Source organism: Rhinoraja longicauda, chromosome 2 (genome assembly GCF_053455715.1).
Source record: "Rhinoraja longicauda isolate Sanriku21f chromosome 2, sRhiLon1.1, whole genome shotgun sequence".
NCBI classification, from domain to species: domain Eukaryota; kingdom Metazoa; phylum Chordata; class Chondrichthyes; order Rajiformes; family Arhynchobatidae; genus Rhinoraja; species Rhinoraja longicauda.
In genome coordinates this window covers 65,537,671-65,565,290 of record NC_135954.1, presented here as the reverse complement: position 1 = coordinate 65,565,290, position 27,620 = coordinate 65,537,671, and the positions used below count along the sequence as shown (strand labels likewise).

The 27,620-nt window shown below is 41.1% G+C and overlaps 1 protein-coding gene across 4 annotated transcripts in view; it reads right to left on the bottom strand.

Annotated features, from left to right (window-relative positions):
- The window catches only part of adcy2b (adenylate cyclase 2b (brain)), a 371,550-nt gene that overhangs the window by 17,178 nt on the left and 326,752 nt on the right, over positions 1-27,620 (bottom strand). For all 4 annotated transcript variants that reach the window (XM_078428257.1, XM_078428255.1, XM_078428259.1 and 1 more), the window contains 6 exons: positions 24,780-24,896; positions 16,411-16,595; positions 14,087-14,171; positions 12,156-12,314; positions 9,494-9,640; positions 1,027-1,134 (listed from right to left, as the gene is read on the bottom strand). In XM_078428257.1, the coding sequence (XP_078284383.1) occupies positions 1,027-1,134; positions 9,494-9,640; positions 12,156-12,314; positions 14,087-14,171; positions 16,411-16,595; positions 24,780-24,896 (801 nt within the window). The remainder of the gene's footprint in view (positions 1-1,026; positions 1,135-9,493; positions 9,641-12,155; positions 12,315-14,086; positions 14,172-16,410; positions 16,596-24,779; positions 24,897-27,620) is intronic.

Genomic DNA, 27,620 nt, shown 5'->3' with positions numbered 1-27,620 from the left:
TGAGGGCGAAATCATTGCAACTTACCGAATAGTGAAAAGCCTGGATAGAGTGGATGTGGAGAGGTTGTTTCCACTGGTGGGAGAGTTTAGAACCAGAAGGCATAAAAGGATAAAAGGACGGATCTTTAGAAGGAAGATGAAGAGGAATTTCTTTAGACACAGGGTGATGAATCTGTGGAATTCATTGCCACAGACAGCTGTGGAGGCCAAGTCATTAGGTGTTTTTAAGGCAGAGATTGACAGATTCTTGTACAGGGTGTAAGGGGTTATGGAAGAGAGGGCAGGAGAATGGGGTTGAGAGGGAAAGATAGATCAGCCTTGATTGAATGGCCAAATTGACTAATGAACTTACGACTTATGAACTTATTAGGAATGGTTAAGCAAATTTGGCCATCTCAGCTTCGGCTTGAGCTCAGAAGATTGAGGGGTAATCTGACTGAAGTATTCAAAAGGTTAGAATTACATACAAGGCAAAAATGGAGATTTAAAAATGAAACATAGAGGCAGCTGAACGAATTTGATAGATCAAATGGTCTACCCTTTCTGCAATGGGTCCACAGTGTAAACGGAACAGGAATCTTCACATAATTTATAATTATCGCGAATATCCAAAACACTTCTCATATGAAAATAATACAATGCCAGTCACGGTTCCCATGACATTATGTGATTTCAGCACCACTTCTGCACTATGATGGATTTATCACTTCCATAACGCATTTCTTTGGTGTACTAAGCAGCAAATTCAGAGAGAGTAAGATGGATCAGGCACCATAATTGTAAATGTGAGGAAATATAATCCAGGAAATGTGATCTATCTGATCTTAATATATTTCGAGTGCCAACAGTTACACCCTCTATTAAAACAACATGCTTTCAAAAAACACAATGCACAATCAAAATACTCTGCACAAGTTTTAATTAAAACATTTATGGATATTCCGCAGTATTTTCAAAACATTGATTGACACAAAAGAAACTTGTCAGTAGGAATTAATTTTAAAGAAAAGGAAAAAAAAGACTTACTTGGCTGTACTCCTGAACTGTCGCTGCACTCAACCCTGTTGCAGCCATATAGGTGCTCCCAATGGTTTTAATTTTTTCTACTCCGCTGAACTTAGGCTTGGACAATAACTAGGAAACAACAGTATGTATTTTTGTGAACATCAAAATGGTTAGAATGTAAAGTGAAGAAATTGGTGAGAGTAGAAATATATAGTAGCCAGTGCATTACAAGCTTGCCAAGTTAAATTAAAATTACCATTTAGAATTTAATAATAAATTTAATTATCTGTGTCAATAATTAACAGAAGCTGCCATTCACTAACAGTTCAAATTACCCCTTGTTTAGGCTTGTAAGTGCCTGCCTAAACAAAGGGCAAATATTTGAACAGCAACCTGAATGAATATTTGAAACGTGGGTTAGCTTGAAAAGATGTACTGATATTTTTTATTTGTCGTCACCCTGTGTGATTGGACAGAGTTGTGATAAACTGTGTGCATTGTAAGAAAAATGTGATGTTGAAAACTGGACGCAGGAAGGAAAGAAGGCAGGCAGTATTTAAAATTTTGTCTGCGGCTTGGTGCTTAATGTACATTAGTGAATATAAAATCCTATCAAAGATTTAAGAGTAGATTATTGTAGACTAAAGTATGGCAGAATTGATTGGGTTTATGGTCTACAGCACGCAGGAGTTTTGAACTGGCAAACAAATTCCACCACAGAACCTTACTCTATTCTCCGCTACCTCTGTCCCATACATCTTGGTGGTAGAAGTCAGATCTGCTTTCATGAGGGTAAACTCTTGGAAAGTGTGTGGCCTGGAAGGAGTCCCTGATGGGTTGTGACAAACATCATCAACATTTCACTTCAACAGTCCCTGAAAAAGACACAAAGTTCTGGAGTACTCAGTGGGTCAGGCAGCAATCATTGGTGAAAATGGAGAGGTGATGTTTCGGGGACCCAAAGGCATACATTTTTCCCACCACTCCAGTCACCCTGCCCCTTTCCCTTTCTCCGTACACTCGCCCCCATCTCACTGACCCCCAACGCATCTCTCTCACCTGATTTCCCATTTGTACCCTCTCTTTCCCCTCCCCCCTTTCCCTTCTACCCCATATCCCCCATTCACTTTACATTACACTCCTCTTCTTTCCTTATCTGCCACCCTTTTGTCTCATTTTCATCTCTATCCTTTGTCATTCTCCACCCATGCCTATAACCCCCACCCCCACCTCAATGTATCTATTTATCACTTGTCAGGATTTACCCTAACCCACCGCTCATTTCCAGCTTTCTTCCCTACACCAGGTCTGAAGAAGGGTCCCGATACAAAACGCTGTTTGCCCAGTTCTCTAGCACGTTGTTTTTTGCTAAAGTGGAGCAGAATGGGTTTAACAGGCGACTTAAAATTTATTAGAGTGGGATATGCAGAAATAATCCAAATCAGAAAGGTAGTGAATTTCTCATGTCCAGCATAGTTTTGTGCAATAATGTGTTGCAGAAACAAATGTTGAATGACCACATCAGTTTTAATAATAAGTAGTGAGCTAGATTTAGATTACAATCTAAAAACACATAACCATTAATTTAATAGCAACCCTAATCAGATCAAATTAAATCTAATATAGACACAAATTGCTGGAGTAACTCAGTGGAACAGGCAGCATCTCTGGATAGAAGGAATGGGTGATGTTTCAGTTCGAGACCCTTCTTCAGACTGAAGGAGTCGGGGGTCTGAAGAAGAGGTTCCTATCCACGTGCCTGTCCAAATATCTTTTAAATGTTGTGATAGGACCCAGGATGTCCTCTTTCTTTAGTCAATGTGGGTTCCCCCCTGCTGTCAAAGATGGATCCCTCACTCACATTTCCTCTGTGTCCCTTAGTGCTGCTCTCTTGCTCCCCTTCCCCCAGCCAGAACAAGGATAGAGTTCACCTGCTCCTCATCTTTCACCCCAATAGCCTCCGATTCCAACATATCATTCTCCAACATGACCCCCCCACCAGTCACATCTTCCCATCCCCACCTCCTTCCATCTTCCGCAGAGACCACTCCTTCTGCAACTCCTTGGTTCATTCATCCCTTCCTACCCAAACTACCCCCACCCAGGTACTTTCCCCTGCATCTGTAGGAGAGATAACATGTACATTCCACCTAAATTCCTTCAAATGGCTTCACAATTCATAACTCTTCAATTCTTATCACATACATTTTATATTTTTGTCTCTGGCCTTTGTCCAACTATCTGGTTATCAAAATCACTCTCACCTGCATGCATCCATCATTTGCTAGACTTGCCCTGTCCCTTGTCCTGTTCCTCCTCTCTTCCAGCTTTCTCGCCCACCCCGCTCCCCGCCATGGTGAAACCAAAATGTATAGAAATGGCCTTTATTAAAGAAGGGTCTCGACCCGAAACGTCACCCATTCCTTCTCTCCTGAGATGCTGCCTGACCTGCTGAGTTACTCCAGCATTTTGTGAATAAATCGATTTGTACCAGCATCTGCAGTTATTTTCTTATATGGCCTTTATTAAAATCTGACAATGTGCACTTTGCCACATTTGATTTTTTCTATTACAAATCTCAAATTGTGGAGTACAGAGACAAATAAATAAATGATGGGTCTTTGTCCCAAACATTATGGAGGGCACTGTATTTGGGTCTTTAAGATCATACGATCATAAGTGATAGGAGTAGAATTAGGCCATTTGGCCCATTGAGTCTACTCTGCTATTCAATCATGGCTGATCTATCTCTTCCTCATAACTCCATTCTCCTGCCTTCACCCCATAACCTCTGACACCTGTACTAATCAAGAATCTATCTATCTCTGCTTTAAATATATCCACTGTGGCTCCACAGCCTTCTGTGGCAAAGAATTCCATAGATTCACCACCCTCTGACGAAAGAAATCCCTCCTCATCTCCTTCCTAAATGAATATTTATTTAACTTGAGATGTCAACATTGTTTCACTCCATTCAGCAGCATTTTTTTAGATCTGATTGAGTCTCTACAATGGAGACAGGCACTTCTGTGATGGGAATCAGTAATCTGCACAGAAGCACACAGCTGCAAAATTGACAGATGGATCAGTTCCTTCTGGCACATATAAAATATTCTTCAGTTTCCCGTCATTACTATATTTGGTGGTGGAAATATAGTTCACTGCAACTGGGAAATGGGGAATTGGTGATAATTTCTGCTTTCTATCGTATTTTTGTACATGCTGGCAAACTAGAGTCGTTTCAAACCATTGCTACTGAGTGGACCAGTGATAGAGTCAAAAGTTCACATTGCATCACCTGAGGCCACCTCAGATCAATGCGACATGTTTTTGAAACTGGACAATTCTTGCTTTGGTCTTTTATTAGAATTGTTTCACATTCGATTTGAAGCTCAGTCATCTATTCATGAAACACTCCAGATATTGTGGAGTTGTGTCATAGGTACTTGACAACAATATTTTAACTATAAATAGGCACAAAATACTGGAGTAACTCAGCAGGTCAGGCAGCATCCGTGGCGAAAATGGATAGGTGGCATTTGCACTGAAGAAGGATCCTGACCAAAACATCACCTATCCATTTTATTCAAAGATGCTGCCTGACACGCTGAGCTACTCTAGCATTTTGTGTCTATCTTTGTTATAAAGCGGCATCTGCAGTTCCTTTTCAGAACATTTGATCTACGATTGTTTGGGTGGTAGAATTTAGTTTCTAATTAGTGATGTTCATAAAGTCTGTTATCTGTGCAGCATGGGTTATATCATCTGAATATGTAACTTGCAGAATGATGTGGATGACAAGTTGCTTATCACATAATAAATAATGATGGTGCAGGAAGCTTGCCTTGAGGGAGGCCATTATTCATTCTTTTGCAGTCATGTTCATCAATGACAGACAGTGGTTGCTGAGAATCGAGTTAATGAGGGGTTAGGCGAGGAACCAGATCACTGGAGGACAACAAATGGGTACCTAGATGAGCACCCAGGATAAGCCATGTAATTACACACCAGTGAGTTTGATGTCAGTTGTCGAGAAGTAATTGGGAAAATTTCTGAAAAAAGAAGATTAATTTGCACTTGGAAATAAGGGATTAATCAAAAATAGCCAGCATTCCTTTGTTGGAAGGTAATTTGAACTTTTTGAAGCGGTAACAAAATGCATTGATGTGGGCAATGTATCTGATGGACTGTACATGGGCTCAGTAAGATCTTTGATAAGGTCCCACATGGGAGACTCGTGCAAAACATTAGAGCATATGGGATCTGAAGAACGTTGGCAAATTAGATCCAAAATTGGCTTGGTATTAAAAGGCAGACTGTGAAGGTCATGTGTCGCTTTTGCGGTTGAAAGTCTGTAACCAGTGGGATCAATGACGGGACCATTACAGTTTTGTTATATGCATTATTGGTAGGGATGTGAGTAAAGTAGATATGATTAGATTGTGTGCAGACCTAAAACAATCAAACATCACCCTTTCTATCATTACATTCTTTATCGTGCATTCCAGCAATGTCCTTAATACTGATATGATAAAATGGTCATTCCCATTTTCTTTCTCTTTTAAATAGGGGTCACATTTGCAACCATTTAATGCACAGGAACAATTCCAGGATTTAAAGAAGTTTGGAAGATAAGCCAGAGCATTCAGTTTTGCAACCGACTTCACCGACTTTGATTTACTTGTACTTATTTTCAGCTCCTTCTTCTCCCTAGATTCGTAGTTCTTAAGTATTTCTTTTGTTTCTTCTCCCTGACGACAAACAGAATAACTGTTTAATTCTGCTGTTATTTCTTTACTCCCCATTATAAATTCTACCATCTGTCAGTAGGGACGCCTCATTTGTTCTTGCTAGTCTCTTCTTCTTTACTTGAGAAGCTTCCAGTCTGCTTTTAGATTTCATACATATTGCATTTTCTTTCTTTATCAAATTTCTTGTTGCTCCTTCATTGAATCTTGAAATGCATCTAATTAGGTTTCTGTTATTTCAAACAAGTTCATAATGCTCTTCCTTAAAATTTTATGCCATGAGAAAAGTTGTGGATGCAAATCAGTCCATCACATAAACCCCCGCCTGCCCCCCCCACCACCCCTGGGAAGGGGGAGGGGATGGAGAGAGAGGGAAAGCAAGGGCTACTTGAAGATAGAGAAGTCAATGTTCATACCGCTGGGGTGTAAGCTACCTAAGCGAAATATGAGGTGCTGTTCCTCTAATTTGTGCTGGGCCTCACTCTAACAATGGAGTCGACCCAGAACAGAAAGGTCAGATTGGGAATGGGAGGGGGAGTTGAAGTGCTGAGCAACCGGGAGATGAGGTAGGTTAAAGTGGACTGAGCGGAGGTGTTCAGAAAAACGATCGCGCTTGGTCTCGCCAATATACAGGAGTGGAACAGCGGATACAGTAGATGAGGTTGGAGGAGATGCAAGTGAACCGTTGCCTCACCTGGAAAGAATGTTGGGGTCCTCAATGGAGTCGTGGGGGGAGGTAAAGGGACAGGTGTTGCATCTCCTGCAGTTGCAGGGGAAAGTATCTAGGGAGGGGGTGGTTTGGGTGGGAAGGGACGAGTTGACCAGGGAGTTGCGGAGAGAACGGTCTCTGTGGAAAGCAGAAAGGGGTGGAGATGGGAAGGTGTGGCCAGTAGTGGGATCCCGTTGGAGTTGGCAAAAATATTAGAGGATTATATGCTGTAAGCGATGGCTGATGGGGTGGAAGGCGAGGACAGGGGGGGACTCTATCCTTGCTATGAATGGGGAGGGGGAGCAAGAGCGGAGCTGCGGGATATCGAGGGGACCCTACTCCCAATTCCTCTGTCTACGCCGCATCTGCACCCAGGATGAGGTTTTCCATACCAGGTCATCGGAGATGTTCCCATTCTTTAGGGAACGGGGGTTCCCCTCTTCCATTATAGATGAGGCTCTCACTAGGGTCTCCTCGATATCCTGCAGCTCCGCTCTTGCTCCCCCTCCCCCCATTCGTAGCAAGGACAGAGTCCCCCTGGCACCAAGGAAGCATGACATCATCCTGGAGCTACAGAATCTCCTGTCTGCATCTCTATCTAAAGAGTCACCTACTGCTATGGCTCTGTCTGATATTACCCTTCCCTGCAGAGCCTCAGAGCCAGGTTCAGTGCCACAGCACTGCTTAGTACTGCTGCTCAACCTTAATATGTCATTCCCTCCACAACACCCAAAAGGTGTGTACCTGTTTAAAGGGGGGTGGCCACAGGGGTCACCTGCACTCCATATCTATTTCCATTCCTTGTGGTCACACACCATCTCACTTCCTGGACCTTGGGCATGACAATCTTGCTATATGTCCTTTCTAAGAAGCTCTCTCTCTCGTGCGGATGGTTCTGTGGTCATCCAGCTGCAGCCCTAGTTTCTTAACATGATCTTTAAGGAGCTGCACCTGGACACAATTCCCACAGGTCATAGTCATAGAGTGATTCAATGTGGAAACAGGCCCTTTGGCCCAACTTGCCCATACCGGCTAAGAAGTCCCAGCTACACTAGTTCCACCTACCTGTGCTTGGTCCATATCCCTCCATTTTGTCATATCCATGTACCTGTCTAACTGTCTAAAAAGTTACCCCTCAGATTCCTATTAAATCTTTTCCCCTTCACCTTGAACCTATGTCCTCTGGTCCTCGATTACCCTACTCTGGGCAAGAGACTCTGAGCATCTACCTGATCTATTCCTCTCATGATTTTATATATCTCTATAAGATCACCCCTCATCCTCCTGCGCTCCAAGGAATAGAGACCCAGCCTACTCAACCTCTCCCTATAACTCAGACCCTCTAGTCCTGGCAACTAGTAACTTTTTTCTGAACCCTTTCAAGCTTGACAACATCTTTTCTATAACATGGTGCCCAGGTGTAGTCATTACGAACGCCAGCAGATTCTCTGACTTCCCACATCCTGCAGAAGCTTTGTACCAACTTACTACCATCACCACTGCAACCGAACCAAGACAGAGATAAACGAACAAATAACAAAACTCACACACAAGAGCAGACTGTACCTTATCGTCCTATCTGCCTCTGATACCTTTTATATGTATGTGTGTGGCTTGAATATACTCATATATGACATGATCTTACTGTATACCACACAAAAAATGTGTTCATTGTATCTCGGTAAATGTGACTATAAAAAAACAATGCTTCTTTAAATATAGCCATAGCCTGACCATTATCAAACTTTACAATATACTTTCCCAGTGAATCACAATTAAATCACGATCCCCATAGCTTCACAGCTTCCTTTGTTTAGATTTTACTCTGGTTTTGATTGAACAGCTTGATGTAAAATTCTGATATATAATCATCACTCCTCCTTGAAGTTCCCACTTCTTCAAGTTTATCAATCTTTCTCAATGCACAAGATAAGATCTAAAGTAACCTGTTCCCTGATTCATTCTCAGCATGCATTCTATGAATTCAAACTCCACCTTATTATCATGAAAATCAAAGTCCTGCAATATTGTCTTCTGATTCCCTGATTTATGTGATAACCAATGGCACAACCACCATTTGATATCCTATAATTAACTCTTATGCATGTTTTCTTCACGTTGCTATTACTTAACTTCTTGATTTGAATTCTGTTTCATGATCTGTCAAGCCAAGAATCTCACTACAGTACTGATCTGATCCTGATAATAATGCTACCCAACTTCTGTTTCCCTGCTGCCTGTACTTCCTAAATGTCAAATATCCTGGAGCATTCAGCTCCTAGTTTTGGTTACCTTGCAATCAGAGTGGGATAACATACCACCCTAGAATGGGATATCATAGAACTAGTGTGAATGGTGGACTCAGTAGGCCAAACAGCCTGTTTCCATGTTGTATCTTTCAATCGTCAATCCACTTTTATTTAATGGCATTGAGAACATACTGAGTTACTCCAGCATTTTGTGAATAAATTGAGAACATGCTTGTTCATTTCTGTTTGTGCATTAATTTATCTAACATGTTTCAAAGTTAAGAAAGGGATGAGGCTTTTTTTTTTCATGGGTCTTTGGAACTCATGCTCAACTGTCAGATGAAGTAAAATCTTTGAATATTCTTAAGACATAAGAAAGATCTTCAATAAACAAGAAGGTAAAATGTTAGGGATGGACATGAAGATAATGTTGAGATTACCATCAGATTAGCCCTTAGTGTAAGAAAATAACTGCACATGCTGGTACAAATCGAAGGTATTTATTCACAAAATGCTGGAGTAACTCAGCAGGTCAGACAACATCTCAGGAGAGAAGGAATGGGTGACGTTTTGGGTCGAGACCCTTCTTCAGACCCATTCCTTCTCTCCTGAGATGCTGCCTAACCTGCTGAGTTACTCCAGCATTTTGTGAGTAAATCAGATTAGTCCTGATCTATTGATTAGCACAGCAAGAGCAAGGAACCAAGTGGCCTAATTTTGTTCCTAATTTATATGTTTGTATCTGTATCATTATAACTATGACTCTGTTGCTTCATACTTACATCATCAAAGTCAGCAATAATTTCATTCAGTAATCGTAGACATTCTAATCCTTCTTTATTTACATCTGATTCAGTGTAGAATTCTTTGAAATCTGGGATGGATGCAAACATGACGCAGACACACTCATACGATTGATGGTAAAGATCCTGCAAGCAAATGGAAAAAGTGGCATTGGAAATGTTCAAGGTTACCTTTTCTCTGCTGAAACTCTACATTCAGTGTTCAGCCCACACATTTACCAAGGCTAACAACAATCATAGAAATTTACAGCTTATGTAGGAAGTGAAATATATTAATGCTACATTCTTTTCACATGCCAACATGTTTATTTTTGCGCACGTATCTTTGATTAAATATACATGCCATTGGACATCATTGTGAAAAAAATGCTGTTTCTCATTTAAGGATCGAATTGTAAAATTCTCAGGAATTGTGCTGAAGAATGCATTCTTCGCTGCTCCTGATGGAGTTTCAGGCCCCTGGGGGAAAGCAGTTCTCTATCCTCAGGAAGATGAGTACAAATATCTTCTTCAGTACGTCTCTGGTAGCCTCCCTTGATTACAAACTTAAATCGTGCTCCACCTATTATTTGGGATCAGGGTATGTTGTGGAGAACTGAAAGATCCCATTCCACCTGACCCCTACAATTATTCTTATGGAGCTTGAGCAATGTAGTCGATCTCCAAAGCTATTTGCAAAATAGTTTGGGTCCTAGACTTGCCTGGACCACACACATCAGCCTCAAGTCCTTGCAGCCTTGTGGCAACAAGATGCTCGCATGTCCATTTAACAGTACCCTCAACTGCTTGTTGGAAGAATGGACTTCCTGGACTAGAGCTTACCCAACAATGGTCATTTGACCAGTGGGTGGAAAGAGATCTAAGTAAATGCACACAAATGAAACAAGTTTTGGTATAATTTTATGATACAGTTTTCTGAGGAATCCCAACAGAAATTCTAGCACTATATCTGGTATTCATTAAATGTAACATTACAGAGTCCAATTAAAGGGGAATGACTTCAGTCCAGCAGCTTGTACGGTTTACAGTAATTCAGTGGGTTAGTTACTGGGTTAGCACCCGGAAAGTTGAAACATATATCCAGAGACATGAGCTTGAATTCCAGTAAGACAGCCTATGGAATCTGAACTAATTATATAAATCTGAAATAAAATGCTGGTGGCAATTTATTTTTTGGATTGCCATGAGTACCCACCAATGTCCTTCAGGGAAAGAAACATGCCGGCCTTAATTTAATTGGTCTGGCACATGTGCAAAATCTCTCCCCCCCTTATGGTTGACTTTAACTGCCTCCTCAGTTTTGGGGCAATCAGGTTACACATTGCTAATTACAGCCACATGCCAGGCAATGAATGAAACAGATGGATTATTGGCTACTTTTGTACGTTTATACAAGGACAAAATATTCTTTTTTTCCAGCAGGCACTGATCGATTTATGGATATGTTAAACATTTAAACATGAACAGCACCAATTTAAAATAAAACTGGTGAAATTAAAAGAACATGGGTCATTTCATCACTGGCCTCAATAATAAAATAAGTACGATACTCTTTCCATGTAGGAATGCACAAAAAATACTATGTGGATGTCTGTTCCTGCCATGACAACAATATGATAATGTGCCATGCTTCTTTTAAAATGGTTAGCAATTGAGCCATGGCTAAATGATCCCTTTAAATAATCATGGACTATGCAGGTGCTAACCTCCATCTCACCATATAAGTGGTTACATCGAGAATGCACTCTGGAGTACTTGTAAATTGCAATTTACAGGGTTATTCATATCAACAGTATTTTCTACCACAACATGCATAATATTATAAAAAGCATTTCCAATATTAGCAACCCTTAACACCAAGTAAGAGAACAGGTGTAACAACTCTGAAATAAATGAGCATGGTTTCTGCAAACAGGAATCAGTATAAAATAAACGATAAAATTTCAAAACCATGGAATCCCAAATTGCCTTCTGAAAATTTTGGACTTTTTCATGAAATATTTTCATTGGATCTGGCATCACAATTACACTCTTAAATGTGTACCTGTTCCTTTTTCATTCAAGTTCTTGGTAAGATTTGCGAGCTCAACCTTGCCATTTTACACTCGATAATTTGTTTTAAATGCACTGCCTTGACACTTTCTCATCTTGAACTCTGAGTGGCTTAGGCTGTAAACTCTCACATTGACATGCTGAGCAATAAATGAACAGCAGTTTATTGTGTTTACAAATTTTAATTCACCCTCTGATACACAATGGGCTTCTAATGACTGTTTTAAATAATTAGCCTTATGCTGTCAGAGAAAATTCTACCCTTTACTCACCCAACTTCTTTGAAAGCTAGTTTGTTTTTCCCTCTTTCCCATTCTGGCAAAAGGTCCAGGGTTTACAATGTCAGCTATTTGTCTTTCTACAAATGCTGCTTGACCAGTTGAGAGTTTAGAGCACTCTCTGTTTTAATTTCAGGTTTCCAGCATCTGCAGTTTTTTTAAACTTTAATTTGCCCTCGACAGCATTGGCTGAAGATCAAACTGGGCCCTTGACAGCCTGTATAGTTTTATCATGTATTTAATCAATGAGCGAGATTACATCCTCCCTACCACACAGCAGGAATCACTTTTGTCTCGGTTTGACCACTTACTTCATTTTTCCAATTCTGAGCCAAGAAATGTTCAGCCACGTGAGCAGGAAGTACATTTTCCAGCAACACTCTGTTGAGGTTTTCCATGGTTTCTATCTCCTCACATTCTCTTTTGAATTTGTTCTTCCACAGGAAGTCTAACCTGCAGTAATATTCATTCTGTTACAAGAGGACACAGAGATAAAGAAACAATAGGCACTTATAATCTGATGAACTACACAAACTATTAAAAAGATTCTGAGGCAAATGGAATGTATGTAATCATGCATTAGTTTATCATTGGAAAGCAGATATTATGAAACCAAAGAAAGGCCATTAACAAAATGTCTTTCACCGTGTGGTATTCTTTATGTGCAGGAGGATGTCACCAAGTATTTTGCAAGGTGCAAAGGAATGCCATGGTTGAGAATGATGAAAAGAATGATGGAAAGTCACAATTTAAAGAATGATTGTGATCTGCTTTTGAAACTAAGCGAGAAGGAGAGATAAACAGCCCTAGACCTAGCACAGGAAATGAAAGTGCCTCTCAATAGTATAATTTGTGAACCTTAATATAAAGCATGCCTGAACAGATTGAGTTAAAGATCACTACAATTGGGCCCTTAGCTTCATTTTTGTTTTATTGATCAGATGCCACTGATTATCATTTGCACAATGCCAACAGCTGTTTCAGCTGACACCTAGTCTTCCTAACTATAACCCAAGCTAGACTTGTTTTTGCTTTATTTCAGGGATGTTTTGGTGGAACATAGTGCACCAAAATTATTAGGTTCTTTAGACCATGAAATGGACAGAATACACATTCATTCTTCACATGCAATGACTAGCTCCTTACCTTCAATGCTACATTTAAATATCAATATCATTCCATCCGCAAATGGGGAAATGACTATTTCCATTTAATGATACTTTAAACATAAGATTTTATTGCCCATTTACATTTCCAGAATGAACGGATCGAAATTAAAAAGGCTAACATTGACATATCAAAAATTCATTTTCATAAGCGCAATTTTAGTTAAATCTATTTTCATGCTAAGCTATGTAGCTCTATGTGTGTAGAATTATGTTTGAACCAGTACAAGCCAGTGTGTGTATTTCAGCCTCAGCCGCAGTTCCAGCTCATCCACGCTTGGCTGAGGAGGATATGAGGAGCCAATTGAGCTGACTCACCATCTCCCGGGGGCATGGTACAGGGTGAAGTGTGGAAGGCCTCACAGTAAAGGAGACCTTTAAGCAGAATACAGCTCAGGAATGACCCCAGGAGAACCCAGACCTTATTTGACAGAAACAAAAGGCTGGGGATGGAGATTGTCTCCTGTCAAAATTGTCAAGCCTTTGAAATTATTTAGAAACAAAGAAGTGTAGGTGCTGATTTATACCAAAGATAGGACAATGTGCTGGAACAACTCAGCAAGTCAGGCAGTATCTCTGGAGAAATAGGATAGGTGACGTTTCAGGTCGGGACCTATCAATTTTGAACATAACACAGTACAGCACATAGGAACAGAAATGTCCATGATGCCAAGTTAAAGTAATCTCCTCTGCTGCCACATGATCCATACCACTCCATTCCCTGCACATCCATGTGCCCATTTAAAAGTCTCTTAAATGCCAGTATCGTATCTGTCCCTACCCCTGGCAACACATTCTAGGTACCATTTAGAATAATCACTGAAATGTCAATGAGGTCAATGGCGTCTAACACTGTGTAAGAAGGAAGATAGACACAAAAAGCTGGAGTAACTCAGTGGGACAGGTAGCATCTCTGGAGAGAAAGAATGGGTGATGTTTTGGGTCAAGACCCTTCTTCAGCTATTATTAGTTCTTTATGCATTTTAATAATCTTTATAGTTATTTCTAAGCATCTTACTAGCACAATTATTTTGTCTGTTTTAACAATAAAATACTCAAATAACGTTTTTCCTCACCTGTCTTGCCAAAACAAGCAGAGTGACAAAGAAAATAAAAAGGGAGATTGAGCCCATTGTCTTCAGATCTTTCAGCACGCCAGGCCTAACAACGGAGAAGGGAATGCAACAATTCAATGCTGAAACACATCTATGACACCAGTGTAATTAAATAACTGCTAAAATTACCAGAAATAGTCATTACTACTTTTTCATTTATTGATCTTTAAACACTATTAATTCAATAAACAGTTTTTTTGGGGGGGTTTGCTCTATCAATTTTTATTTATCCTATTTAGTTGATTATTCTTTTCAAAATGTGGTATCTGTAGGAGCTGACTCGTCATGTAACAGATGTACAATGTGTGGTGAGCCCACATTTGGAATATTGTGTACAGTTCAGGTTGCCCTGCCAAAGGAAGGATATTGCTGAGTTTGAAAGGGTGCCGAAAAGATTCACTAGGATATTCCCTGGACTCGCAGTCTGGAATTATAATGAGAATCTAGATAGACTGGGACTTTTCCCCCTTGAGATAGAAGGCTGAGGGTGACTTTATGGAGGAATACAAAATCCTAAATGAAGCATATATGAGGTTGAATGGTTAGTCTTTTTTCCCAGGGTAGAAGTGTTGGGAACTGGGGGGCATGGGTATAGCAAAACATTAGAGCAAGGTAACTTAAAGCACAATGGTATGAACCATGACTTCTTTGATTTAAAATAATACCCCTCTCTAATCCATCTTTCTTTCCTCTGCATTTCAGCCCAGTGTGCTCACATTTCTCCCACCATTTCCCACCACCACAGTCAACCTGTATCATTCCCCTCCCTCGTACACTCATCTCCCATCCCCGAGTCTTTCATTTCCCACTTTTTTGTCAGCTTTTTGTTTTGGGCATTAGTTTAAGAGGAAAGGGGAAAGGTTTAAAAGAGATCTGAGGGGCAAATTCTTCATACAGAGTAGTAGTGCATATATTGAATGAGCTGCCAGAGGAAACTGTAGAGGCAGGTGATGTTTAAAAAGCATTTAGACAAGTACAATGGAAGTTTAGAGGGATATGGACCAAATGCAGGCAGATGGAATGAGTTCAGCTGTAATACTTGGTTGTCCATTGAGCCTGTTTCCATACTGTATAACTGTGATGCTATTTATCTATTTCATCTAGAAGTATTGATGAACATGAAATTATGGAAAATATAAGAACATTCAAAATTTTGCTATGCATCATAGAAGTATTTATTTATGTTGTTCTGAATTGATCCCTTAATTTTTATTGTATTTCTAACATGTCTAAAATGTTTGCAATTTGTCATAGTCATGCAGCATGGAAACAGGCTCTTCGGCCCATCTTGCCCATGCCAACCAAAATGCCCTATCTACACTGGTCCCACTTGCCCGCGTTTGGCCCATATCCCTCTGAACCTTTCCTATCCATGGACCTTTCTAAATGTCTTCTAAATGTTGTTAAAGTACCTGCCTCAACTGCCTCCTCTGGTAGCTTGCACCAGCACCTGTGTGAAAAAGTTGCCCCTCGGGTTCCTATTAAATCTTGCCCCTCTCACTTTAAACCTATGTCCTCTGGTTCTTGATTCCCCTACCCTGGGTAAAAGACTGCACATCTACCCTATTTATTCCCCTTGTGAGATCACCCCACATTCTCCTGCGCTCCAAAGAATAAAGTCCTAGTCTGCTCAACCACTCCCTATGGCTCAGGCCCTCAGCCCTGGCAACATCCATGTAAAAAATTTCTGCACTCTCTCCATCTTAATACCATCTTTCCATTAATAAGGTAACCAAAACATTTTTAACCATGATTTCTTCAGCTTTTCCTTTCTGTGGATTTTTGACTTGAAGCATGAGAAAAACAAAACCTGATGAAAAGAGTAGGCTGCAAAATGTGAGTGGAATGAATTGTATCAGAAATAATTCTTTAACAGAGCAAATGCCATAAGAAGGTTTATTCTAATTTTTTAACATTTTGAAAGGTTGAGTGGAGAATGAATACATATTCTGGGTGGAGAGACAGTGACAAGGGGGTTATGAATTTTAAAGCTGTCAGAGTGAAAAGAAACTTGAGAGAGATTTGTTGGGGTAAGCGATTGAGGCATCTTTGTATTGCCACTGGGCATATTTGAATCTGACCTTTCACTGGAAAAGTTGATAAACATAGGAGGAAAGGCTAGGAGAACTAATGCAGATCAGTCACAGATTACACCACCCAAACGTTAGCAAACATGACGGTGAAACAACCTTTATATGCTGTAATGCCTATGGTTCAGTGATTTTGTTATGATAGCCAATTAGAAAAACAGTGCACAATTGTAGAGAGCACCGTAAAGAATGTACCTTTCTATCTGAACAGTTGTGTATAGCATTCTGCTATAGTCATCAAAGAGTGAGGCGTGGGTTTGCAGCAGGATAACGTTGTAAACCACCACAGCAATCAGCATCAGCAGCATTTTCAGCTCGTAGTTCACTCGCAGGAACACAGAACATGACATCAATCCCAGAATGCAGCTGTACAGGAAGTACTGCAGCAGAAAAGTAACCCAAATGAAATTTTGAAACTTTATTATAATAAACTCTATTAAGATGAACATACCTTTCTAAAATAAAATTAAAAGTCACAATATGTCTTTTTTTGTATGGTGAAAAAAATCCTCTCGAAAATCAAGACTCGTACTGCAAATTAAGAATATCGGAACTTTGTGTAAGCATTGCACAATGTAAAAGGTTTCTTGTACAATATCCCAGAAGATAAACAGTATATTGTATCATGATCTCCACAGAGTGCGTAATGATGTCCCTGAAGGGACACTAGATTGATACAATAAATCCAGCAAGCAGGACTTTTTTTTCAAGCAGATTTGATTAGGTAGTTAAAATGATGTATAAACCAGACTGCTTTGATGACAAGACTACTAAATTAATTGAGTTGTAGGGAACCCTTGTATAGGTTACATAAACCTAGAATTATTTTAAGATGGCAGAGTTTCTTCTTTTCATGGGAGATTGGAAATCGTTGCCTGCACACACAGTGAATGTGGATTTATTGTAAACATTCAAAAGGGAGCGGGAGGAATCCATAGTTATCAGCATGTGTAATATATTGGTGGGAGGCAGTGAGTGAAGTTTTAAGTGGTCACGGTAGTGTGTGTGGAACGAGCATTAGATGCCCTTAGAAATTAAGGAACATTTCCCAGTTCCATCCGCCAGCAGTCCTACCCCTCACAATTACTCAACTTTGAAATGACTTACACATTAAAAAAAAATCTAGCAGAGACATTACACGATTATAAACTAAAGAGAACAGGTTACCAATTGCACCACAACAGTTTTATATGGGATAGTTATAGTGGTTCAACTGATCTTTTCTTGTCTACATTTTTGATAAATCTGCATGCTGTACAAGCACGTGTTCATTGTAAAAAGCTTTTGCTACAAATGTGCAGTAGGAACATGCTTTATAAAAGATTCTTAAAGTTGCAAAAATATGCTATAGATTCACAAATAAACTAATGGCTACTATGTTTCACTTAAGTTGCTAAAATAAATGGGTGAAAGGTTCGTACAACAACATGTCTCATGATCTACATTAGTCAAAGGTAACAATAAGCTGACATGTTTATTGCTGTACTGTGGTGAACATCAATCCATCAGATACCATCAATCAGAGCTTCAAAACTAAATTTAAAAAAAAGATTACAGTTAAGTTTCTTATGTGTCCTTTGGTATCACGTAATCATAAAGTATTTAATTGCGTGTTCCTATAACAACTGCTGACTTGGCCTTGTTTATTACAATTCCATCTTGAGACCAAATATGATCCATTTGCGAAATATTCTATATCCATACTTTATCCATAAACATAAAGCTGTTTTGCTTTATGTTTATGGATAAGTTTCAGATCGTCAGATCGTATTCCCTTTGCATACTATAATCCTGAATGAACTGCAGCATAGATAACACTGACATTTTGTTAATCAACCTGCCTTGCAACTAAATATGGAGTGGTAAATTAATTAAGCATCATCAAGTTATGAATCAATACATTCTGATGCAAGGTCATTAGTCTATAATGTTAACTCTGTTTCTCTCTACACAGGTGCTGCCTGCACTTCTGAGAATTTCCTTTACTTTCTGTTTTCATTCAGAGACCACTAGGAGCCACAAATTAATAAGTGATACAAAAGAAGATAAATCAGTGAACAGAACAACCACCTTTAGGAAAATGGGCCCAAGGTTGATGCCTGTCATTATTAGAGAATTGGGCAGCAGTGAATTACCAGACTCGTTGAAACACTAGCAAAAACAAAACTTAAGTGAAGAATTGTGGAAAGATATACAATAAACTCACAAAGCAGCTCAGAATCAGAATCAGAATAACCTTTATTGTCATCCAAAAAAACATGTCTTTTGGACGAAATTCCATTACCCACAGTCCAACAATAAGAGCAATAAAAATAAGCAGTAACACACACAATCACAAACCAAAACAAAACAAAAAAAAGAAACATCCATCACAGTGAGTCTCCTCCAGTCACCTCTTCACTGTGATGGAAGGCCAGAATATATTTTCTCTTCCCCTGCCATCTTCTCCCGCGGTCAGGCTGTTGAAGTTGTCATGAAGCCCCCGCCGGGCAGAGAAAAACTCTGCGGCCTATTTCAGGCCGCTCCGGATGGTGGAAGGTCCGCAGCGGGCCGACCCAAGCCCCGTGATTCGGGGCGGACGAAGACGCTGCCGCTGCCGGAGCTCCCGATGTCGGCCCCCACCCAGGGACCTGCGAGCTTCCGATATCCATGCATCCGGAGCCTCCGCAGGCGAGTCGCAGCCACACTCGCAGCGCCACCACAGCCACCGAAGGCAGCCAGCTCCGCAGATGGTAAGTCCAGTCCACGAGCTCTGCAAACCAGAGCCCAGGTGGTCCCAGCTGGATGCCGCCGGCTCCAGGTGTTTGGCCGATGCTAGGCCGCAGCGGGAACGGAGACACGACCCAGAAAAAAAGGTCGGGTCCGTTCGGAAGAGACAATTTTACAGCCCCCCCCCCCCCCCCCCCCACACATAGTACACAACCACAAAAAACATTAGATCACATCTAAACACTACAATTAAGACAAAAACAATAAAAAACACAAAAGACAAACGGACTACAGGTGCGCTGCAGCTGCTGTGCAGCACCGCCACTTCCTACACTCTGCTGACACATAAATGATCGGCACAGGATTGGGCACTAGTAATTTGATAAATGAAAGGAATCATGGAAATATAAATCATTAATTAATGATGTATCAGCCATTACTAAATTCATATGCTTGCAAGCATGCCTAAAATTATTGAACGTTCAGAAACAATAAATTGATGCAAAGTATACCCCATTGAACTAATGAATTCACAGCTTTCATGCAACAAATCAAGAAAAGTAATGGATGAGAAAACGGCAGTTAAGAATTAATGTAGCGATGAGCATAGTAGCATTGAATTTAGAAGGATGAGAGGGGACCTTATTGAAACATATAAGATTATTAAGGGGTTGGACACGTTAGAGGCAGGAAACATGTTCCCAATGTTGGGGGGTCCAGAACCTGGGGCCGCAGTTTAAGAATAAGGGGTAGGCCATTTAGAACGGAGATGAGGAAAAACTTTTTCAGTCTGAGAGTTGTAAATCTGTGCAATTCACTGCCTCAGAAGGCAGTGGAGGCCAATTCTCTGAATGCATTCAAGAGAGAGCTAGATAGAGCTCTTAAGGATAGCGGAGTCAGGGGGTATGGGGAGAAGGCAGGAACGGGGTACTGATTGAGAATGATCAGCCATGATCACATTGAATGGTGGTGCTGGCTCAAAGGGCCGAATGGCCTCCTCCTGCACCTATTGTCTATTGTCTAATTCAGTTCTAGCACGCACATGAACACAGGCCCAGGCACGCTTCTATGCATAAATCTTTGAAAATGGCAAGACTTGTTGAGAGAGCAGTTAGAAAAGCATCTAGGGTCCTGGGCATCATAAATAAATAGACTAACTGCTAAAGATGTGAATTTATGTGCAATCATTATAAAACACTATTATCAATTGAGTATTGTTTCCAACTCTGAACTGCACATTTTAGGTCCTAGTGTGAATATTGAAAAACAACACATTCAATTGCTAGATTGGCAATTCCCTGGAACAAAGAAGATCAATAAAAGATTTGACAGAGGAGCACCAAATCACAATTGATTTGGATAGGATAAATGGACAGAAGCTGATCCCAAAAGGGTTAAGGCCTATAGATTTTGTTTAAAGTAATGGGCAAAAAATACAAAAATGTGGAACAGATAACTAGGTTAGATGAATCATGAAATCCCAATTTGAGAATGAATTAGATTTTTCCAAAGGGTTGGGCGGTAATGGAAGAAAATAACGCAGCCCACATGGAAAATCTGGGGGAATGGAGGGAAGGAAACTGACTGCATGAACACAATGGACAGAATAACCTTCTTCCATCCTTAACAATTCTAACAATTTTAAGAATTTAAATCTATCAATCAGTGACTACAACAGCAAGTGTTGTAACAAAACAAACAGGCATTCTAGTAAATTAATGATTCAAATGGTGGCAGACATCACAAGTTGGATCCTTATTCAAATTACTGAGGCAGTGGTATTGTAAAATTAGTCAATCAGTGCAGAAGTGCACAATAACTAATATTTGTGTAAATGGGACATCAGGCAGGCCAATAAACCTTTAATGGAAAATGGGCACAGGGAATGAATGGTTATTTTGGCAGAAATTATGTTTTAATTCCTATGTCAACGACAACACAGAAAATAAGAATTAATGCAGTAGAAGGGATCAGTGTTTAGTTCATTTATGAAGCAATGGGTACGACAGAAAGAATCAATAAACTAATGGAATAGTAGGTATCAGCAAATTAAAGCATTCCATCTACAGAATTAAGGAAATAAATGAAAGATACAGAGATGAAAGCAGATGCCAGAATCTGGAGCAAAATACCAGTAGTTGAAGGAACTCAGGCAGCATTTCAGAGGGAAATGAACAGTGGATGCTTTGGGTTGGGACCCTTCATTTGAGCTGAAGAAATAACAGGGAAATAGCCTGTGGAAAAAGGTGGGGGATAGGAGTGGGGCAAGAACTGGCAAGTGATTGGTGAATCTGGGTGAGGAAGGTTAGATGGTCAGATGGAGTCAGGTTGGGGGAGGGAAGGGTGAAGATAGTGGCAGAGGATGTAAGGTGATAGGTGGGGACAAGAAGGGCTGCACATGATGGAATCTGATCCGAAAGGAGAGTGAAGAATGGAACCAAATAAGGGCGGTAGGGTGCGCAGATGGGAAAAGTGGGGGGAGGGGACGCAGTAAACGAGTGTGTAGATGACAAACAGATGGAGTGGATGGGCAAGGTTTCAAAGGAGCTGTGTGGATATTTTGGGTGGGTGGGAAGTAAGGGGTGGAAAAGAGTATGAGTGTGAAAGAACTGAGGCAGATTAGAAGGAGAGAGAAAGGGACAGAGGCAGCTTATCTGAAATTTGTCAATTTAATGTTTATGTTATCAGGTTGGAGATTAACAAGGTGGAATATTAGGTGCTGTTCCTCTAGTTTCTGTATGGCCTCAGCCTGGCAGTGGACAAGGCTGAGAATGGGCAGGTTAGTGCGGAAATTAGGAGAATCCAAATGGCTTGCACACAGGAACTTCAGATGGCCAAAGCAAATAAAGCTGAGGTGCTCGACTAAGCGATTACCTAGTCTGCGCTCGGTCTCACTGATGTGGAGAAGGCCGCAGCGAGATCACCAAATGCGTTATATGTGTTATATCTCCTGTAGGTATAGGGAAATGCATCTCGGGAGAGGTAGCCATGAGTGAAGAGGGATGAGCAAACCAGGAAATCGTGAAGAGAGTGGTCCATGCAGAACATAGAAAGGGGTGGGGAAGGAAGATGGGACATGTGATGGGATCACATTGTAGTTGATGTAAATGTTGAAGGAATTACAGCTTGTACAAAAGAAAAATGAGGAAACTACCACTCAATTTGGACATTGAAGGTAAAAATTAATTTGTGTTCAAGTACCATTTATACAAGTAAAAATAACCTTAAAAAAAAGAAAAATTGTTTACAGCAGCTAATGACTTAACCGTTGCAGTGATAAAGTCATAGTCTTATAGCCATACAGCGTGGAAACAGACCCATCAGCCCAAATTGCCCACACTGAACAACATGTCCCATCTACATTAGTCTGCAACTGCCTGCAGTTGGCACATACCCTATCCTATCCATGTACCTATTTAAATGTTTCTTAAATGTTGGAATAGTACCTGCCTCAATTATCTCCTCTGGCAGCTCATTGAATACACCTACCACTCTTTGTGTAAAAAGTTATCCCTAAGGTTCCTATTAAATCTTTTCCCCCTTACCTTAAAACTATGTCCTTTGGATCTTGATTCCCCTACTCTGGGCAAGAGTAACCTAAACTATTCCTCTCATGATTTAGCACACCTCTATAAGATCACCGCTCATCCTTCTACACTCCAAGGAATGGAGTTCTAGCCTGCTCAAACTCAGCTTATAACTTAGGCCTTCGGGTCCTGACAACATCCTCGTGAATCATCTTTGCACCCTTTCCAGTTTGACAACATCTTTTCTATTACAAGGTGCCCAAAATTGAATACAATACTCTAAATGTGGCGTCACTTATGTCTTATACAATTGTAACATCACCTCCCAACATATATACTCACTAGTTTAACTGATGATATTTGGGCAATGGCTATTTTTGGATTTTTGGATAATAGATATTTTTAAGGCAGAGATTGATAGATTCTTGATTAGTACGGGTGTCAGGGGTTATGGGGAGAAGGCAGGAGAATGGGGCTGAGAGGGAAAGGTAGATCAGCCATTATTGAATGGCGGAGTATACTTGATGAGCTGAATGGCCCAAATTTGCTCCTATCATTTATGAATTATGAAGGCCAATTTGCCTAAAGCCTTTTTGACCAGCCTATCTACCTGGACGCCACTTTCAAGGAATGTTGTACCTGCACTGCTAGATTCCTCTGCTCTGCAACACGTCCCAGAGCCCTACCATTCATTGTGTAGGTCCTGGCAATGTTAGACTTCAAAATGCAACATCTCACATTTCTACGAGTACTCCAGATGGCACTCCATCGACTCCTTTAAGTCCAGGCTCAAAACCTATTTCTACTCCCTAGCGTTTGAGGCCCTCTGAGGGGGCGCTGTGAACTGTTTATGTAGGTGCTGTTATGTTTGTGTGCCATTGTATGTTCGTTTCTTAGTACCTGAACTGATGTACAGCACTTTGGTCAACGTGGGTTGTTTTTAAATGTGCTATACAAATACAATTGACTTGACATGCAGGCCATCCTCTTTGCTGTGAGACAACAGCCACACAAAGACAAACCAGATTTTAGTGCCTAAAAACCAGTAATAATAGGTTGTTTTTATTAAAACAACTTGACTATTTAGACTTCAGGGTTTAGAAACTAACTTCAGCATAGAAACTAACCTTTTGGCCCACCACGTCCACGCCAACCAGCCAGCGATCACCTCCTGCACTAGCACTGTCCTACATCACTTTGGACAATTTACAATTTTACAAAGCCAATTAACCTGTACGTCTTTCGAGTGTGGGAGGAAACTGGAACAGCCCGAGAAAACTCACACGGTCACAAGGGGAACATACAAACTCTGTACAGACAGCACCTGTAGTCAGGATCGTACCAGGGTCTCTGATGTACCAGGGTCTCTGTTGTAAGGCAACAACTCTACCCTGTGCCACTGTGCTGCCCCAAATGGGTTCATAGTTATATTTACTAATGCCAAGTTTTTTATTCATAGAAAAGTGGAACAGTACATTGATTGGAGGAGAAGGAAACTACAACCATATTTTACGTCATATTGGCTGGGATGTAGAACTGATCTCATCTGCCCTCCATACACTTTAGTCCAGTGGACAAAGCAGAGGCAGGGCTTTGTAAACTGCAAAAGCTGTAAATATAAGCAATCAGGCTTAAATGCCTCTGACATTCAAAGACGTTTGAGAACAATTAAAATGGAAGTAATTCATCTGAAACAATTTTATTAGGAATATATAAATCATTAAACTAAAGCAAAACAATTAACAAAAGACATGCCTTCCCTCAAACCAAGAATCTGCATTAAAATCAATGGGATCTCCAGTCCTGCAACAGCTTTGATCTGGTGCAGGTTCTCAGTAACAATTTAAATAGCAGAAAGCTGAGAGATCGCAGCAAGATGCTTAGCCATTGGGCTCAATTATATCCTACAACGGAAAGTATTGATAGATGCAGATCCATTTGTCAGTCAATATATCACACATCACTGTTCTTCAAAGTGAGATCTGGCCTATGGTCACTCAGCTCTAGGTCATGATGGGAAATCCTACTGAACGAATGGATTTTACCAATGTCAGCTTTGACATGAAGGTGACTGAACATTGTGAGAATAAAATGATGGCTTGTAAACCAGAAGTGCAGACCATAGGCAATATATTTATTAAGCTCCAGCATAAATACTATAATTCCTCTTCTGCAATATGCATGAATTATTTATAAATCAGCAAGTGATTGATTCTGAACAACATATGAAGAAATGTTTCTTATATAAAATGTTACAATTGGTGCAATGAATAAATCAGTGTTAAAGACAATTCATAACGAGTGAACTATCAGTATAATTGTACTTACTGGCAGGAAGAAAAAGTTATTATGCACAGACCACAGAGCTTGTCCATTAATAAATTGTAAACTGGCATTTGTGCTGTTCACAGCGAAAGAAGGTTCCACTGTGTTCTTCAAGAAAAACTGAAGGAAAAATTAAAAAAAGAGAAATAAACAGGTTATGAAAATAAAATTTTCTGTGAAGTTACATCCCCAAACACTGTTGGTGTGAGATATCTTATCTCAGTTTATGTACATTATTTTGTGACAGCGCAAGACACAGGTTAGCTGCATGAAAATGGCAATGCATGTGGATAGAGTGATAAAGATAGCATATGAAATGCTTGGCTTTATTGATCAGGGCACTGAGAATAGAAGTCAGTAAGTCATATTGCAGTTTTATAAAGCGTTAGTTAGACTCTGTGTTGGAGCGTTGGGTGCAGTTGTGGTCACACATTACTGGAAGGATGTGGAGGCCTTGGAGAAGGTGCAGAAGAGGTTGATCAGGATGATACCTCGATCACATATGATCTATAAGGAGAGGTTGGCCAAACTTAGATTGATTTCTCTGGAGCGTCAGAGGCTGGGGTGAGACGATAGAATTATAAAAAATTATGAGAGACTGTGCTGTACTGTTCTGTGTTACGCGGAAGTGGCGGTGCCTAACGGCTGCGGCTCGCTAGCAGTCTGTTCGTCTTTTTTCCTTTTTTTTTGTTGTGTGTCGGTGTTGGGATGGTTTTTGTATTTTTTTTTGGTTGTGTATGTGTGGGGGGTGGTGGTGTGGGTGGCGGGGTGGTGGGGGGGTGGTGGGGGGGGTGGGGGAAACTTTTCTCTTCCTCACGGCGCGGGGTGCGGCTCGGCTGCGGGGCCTAACATCGCCCGGTGCGGCTCGGCCGCTGGACTTTACATCGCCCGGTGCGGCTTGGCCGCTGGACTTAACAGTGCCCGGTGTGGCTCAGCCGCGGGACTTTACATCGCCCGGTGCGGCTTGGCCGCTGGACTTAACAGTGCCCGGTGCGGCTCGGCCGCGGGACTTTACATCGCCCGGTGCGGCTTGGCCGCTGGACTTAACAGTGCCTGGTGCGGCTCGGCCGCGGGACTTTTCATCGCCCGGTGCGGCTCGGCCGCGGGGCTTTACATCGCTGGTGTGGCTTGGCTGCTGGACTTAACAGTGCCCGGTGCAGCTCGGCCACGGGACTTAACATCGCCCGGTGCGGCTCGGCCGCGGGACTTTACATCGCCCGGTGCAGCTCGGCCGCGGGACTTTTCATCGCTAGCGCGACTCGGCCGCGGGACTTCACATCGCCCGGTGCGGCTCGGCCACGGGACTTAGCTGCGCAAGGCTTGGTCGCGGGGCCTTTCATCGCCCAGCTCGGCCGCGAGACATTTCAGCGCCCGGTGCGATTCGGCCGCGGGGACTTCCATCCCCTTGCGGGGACTGTGTGGGTCGGTCGGGGACGAGCGTCCGTGGGCGTGGGGAAGAGAGTGGAAGTTTTGTTGCCTCCATCACAGTGAGGGGATGTTTGGAGTCACTGTGATGGACGTTTGTGTTGGGGTTATGTGTCTTGTGTTCTTTTTTTCTATGACTGCTATGTAGTTTCGTTCGGTACTTCGGTACCGAATGACAAATAAAGCTCTGTTATACTGTTATAGCACGCAAAGTCATATCACCCAGGGCAAAGCAATCTGGCAACCCACACGTCATCCTAAACATTAATTCTCTCAACCATTAAACTAAGTCTGTAGAGTACACTGTACATGAAACACACCTCAGTTACTCACTTAGGCGTCTCTAACAGCACCTCCCAAACCTGTGACCTCTACCACAAAGAAGGTTAAGAGCAACAAGCACATTGACACATCACCATCTGCAAGTTCTCCTCCAAGCCATGCACTGTCCTGATCTGGACATATACCTCTGTTACAGACGTCCCTTTTGTTCTGTCCATCCCTCTGCAAGTATTATCATTGCCTGTTTTCTAAATCTCTACCTGTTTTGAAGAAATGTTAACTCTGTTTCTCTTTCTACTGATGCTGCTAAATTTAGAGTGTTTTCAGTATTTTCTGTATTATTGAAAATATGTACCATTCTAATGTTTAAGGTTGGGTTTAGGTTTATTATTGTTACATGTACCGAGGTACAGTGAAAAGCTTTGTTTTACACGCTATCCAAACAGATCAGATACACCATACATATATATAATCAGTTGAAACTCAAGTACAATAGAGCAAAGATACAGACTGCAAAATATAGTTCTCAGCATTGTAGCACATCATTTCCTTAGACAAAGTCCAATGTTTTCAATGGGGTAGAGGTGAATCTAGCAGTACCCTAAATTATGGAACAGTACCCTAAATATCAGATTCCTGATAGCAAAGGGGAAGAAGCTGTTTCTGAGTCTAGTGGTGTTTACTTTCAAGCTTCTGTACTATCTGCCAGATGGGAGTAGAGAGAAAAGGGAATGACCAGGTAGGACATCTTTGACCATGTTGGCTGCTTTTCTAAGGTAGTGTGATGTGTAGATGGAATCAATGGGGTCTGGTTTGTGTGATGGACTTGGCTACATCCACAACTCTGTAATTTCTTGTAGTCTTGGGCAGAGCTATTCCCAAACCAAGCTGTGATGAAACACGACAATACGTTTTCTATAGTACATATCTAGTGATGTGGAAGAGGGAACCAATCAAGTGAAATACCCAGATTAATAATGCCACAGCAGATTTGGATGAGATTTTTCTTTAATGAAGTTCATTTGGCCATTTGATGTTGCTATTTGTCTGAATTATGAGTGTTCTCAGTGAACAGCATTAACATATAGATTATACAGAGATAAGCTTATTCTCTGCAGTATTGAACCACTCTAATTG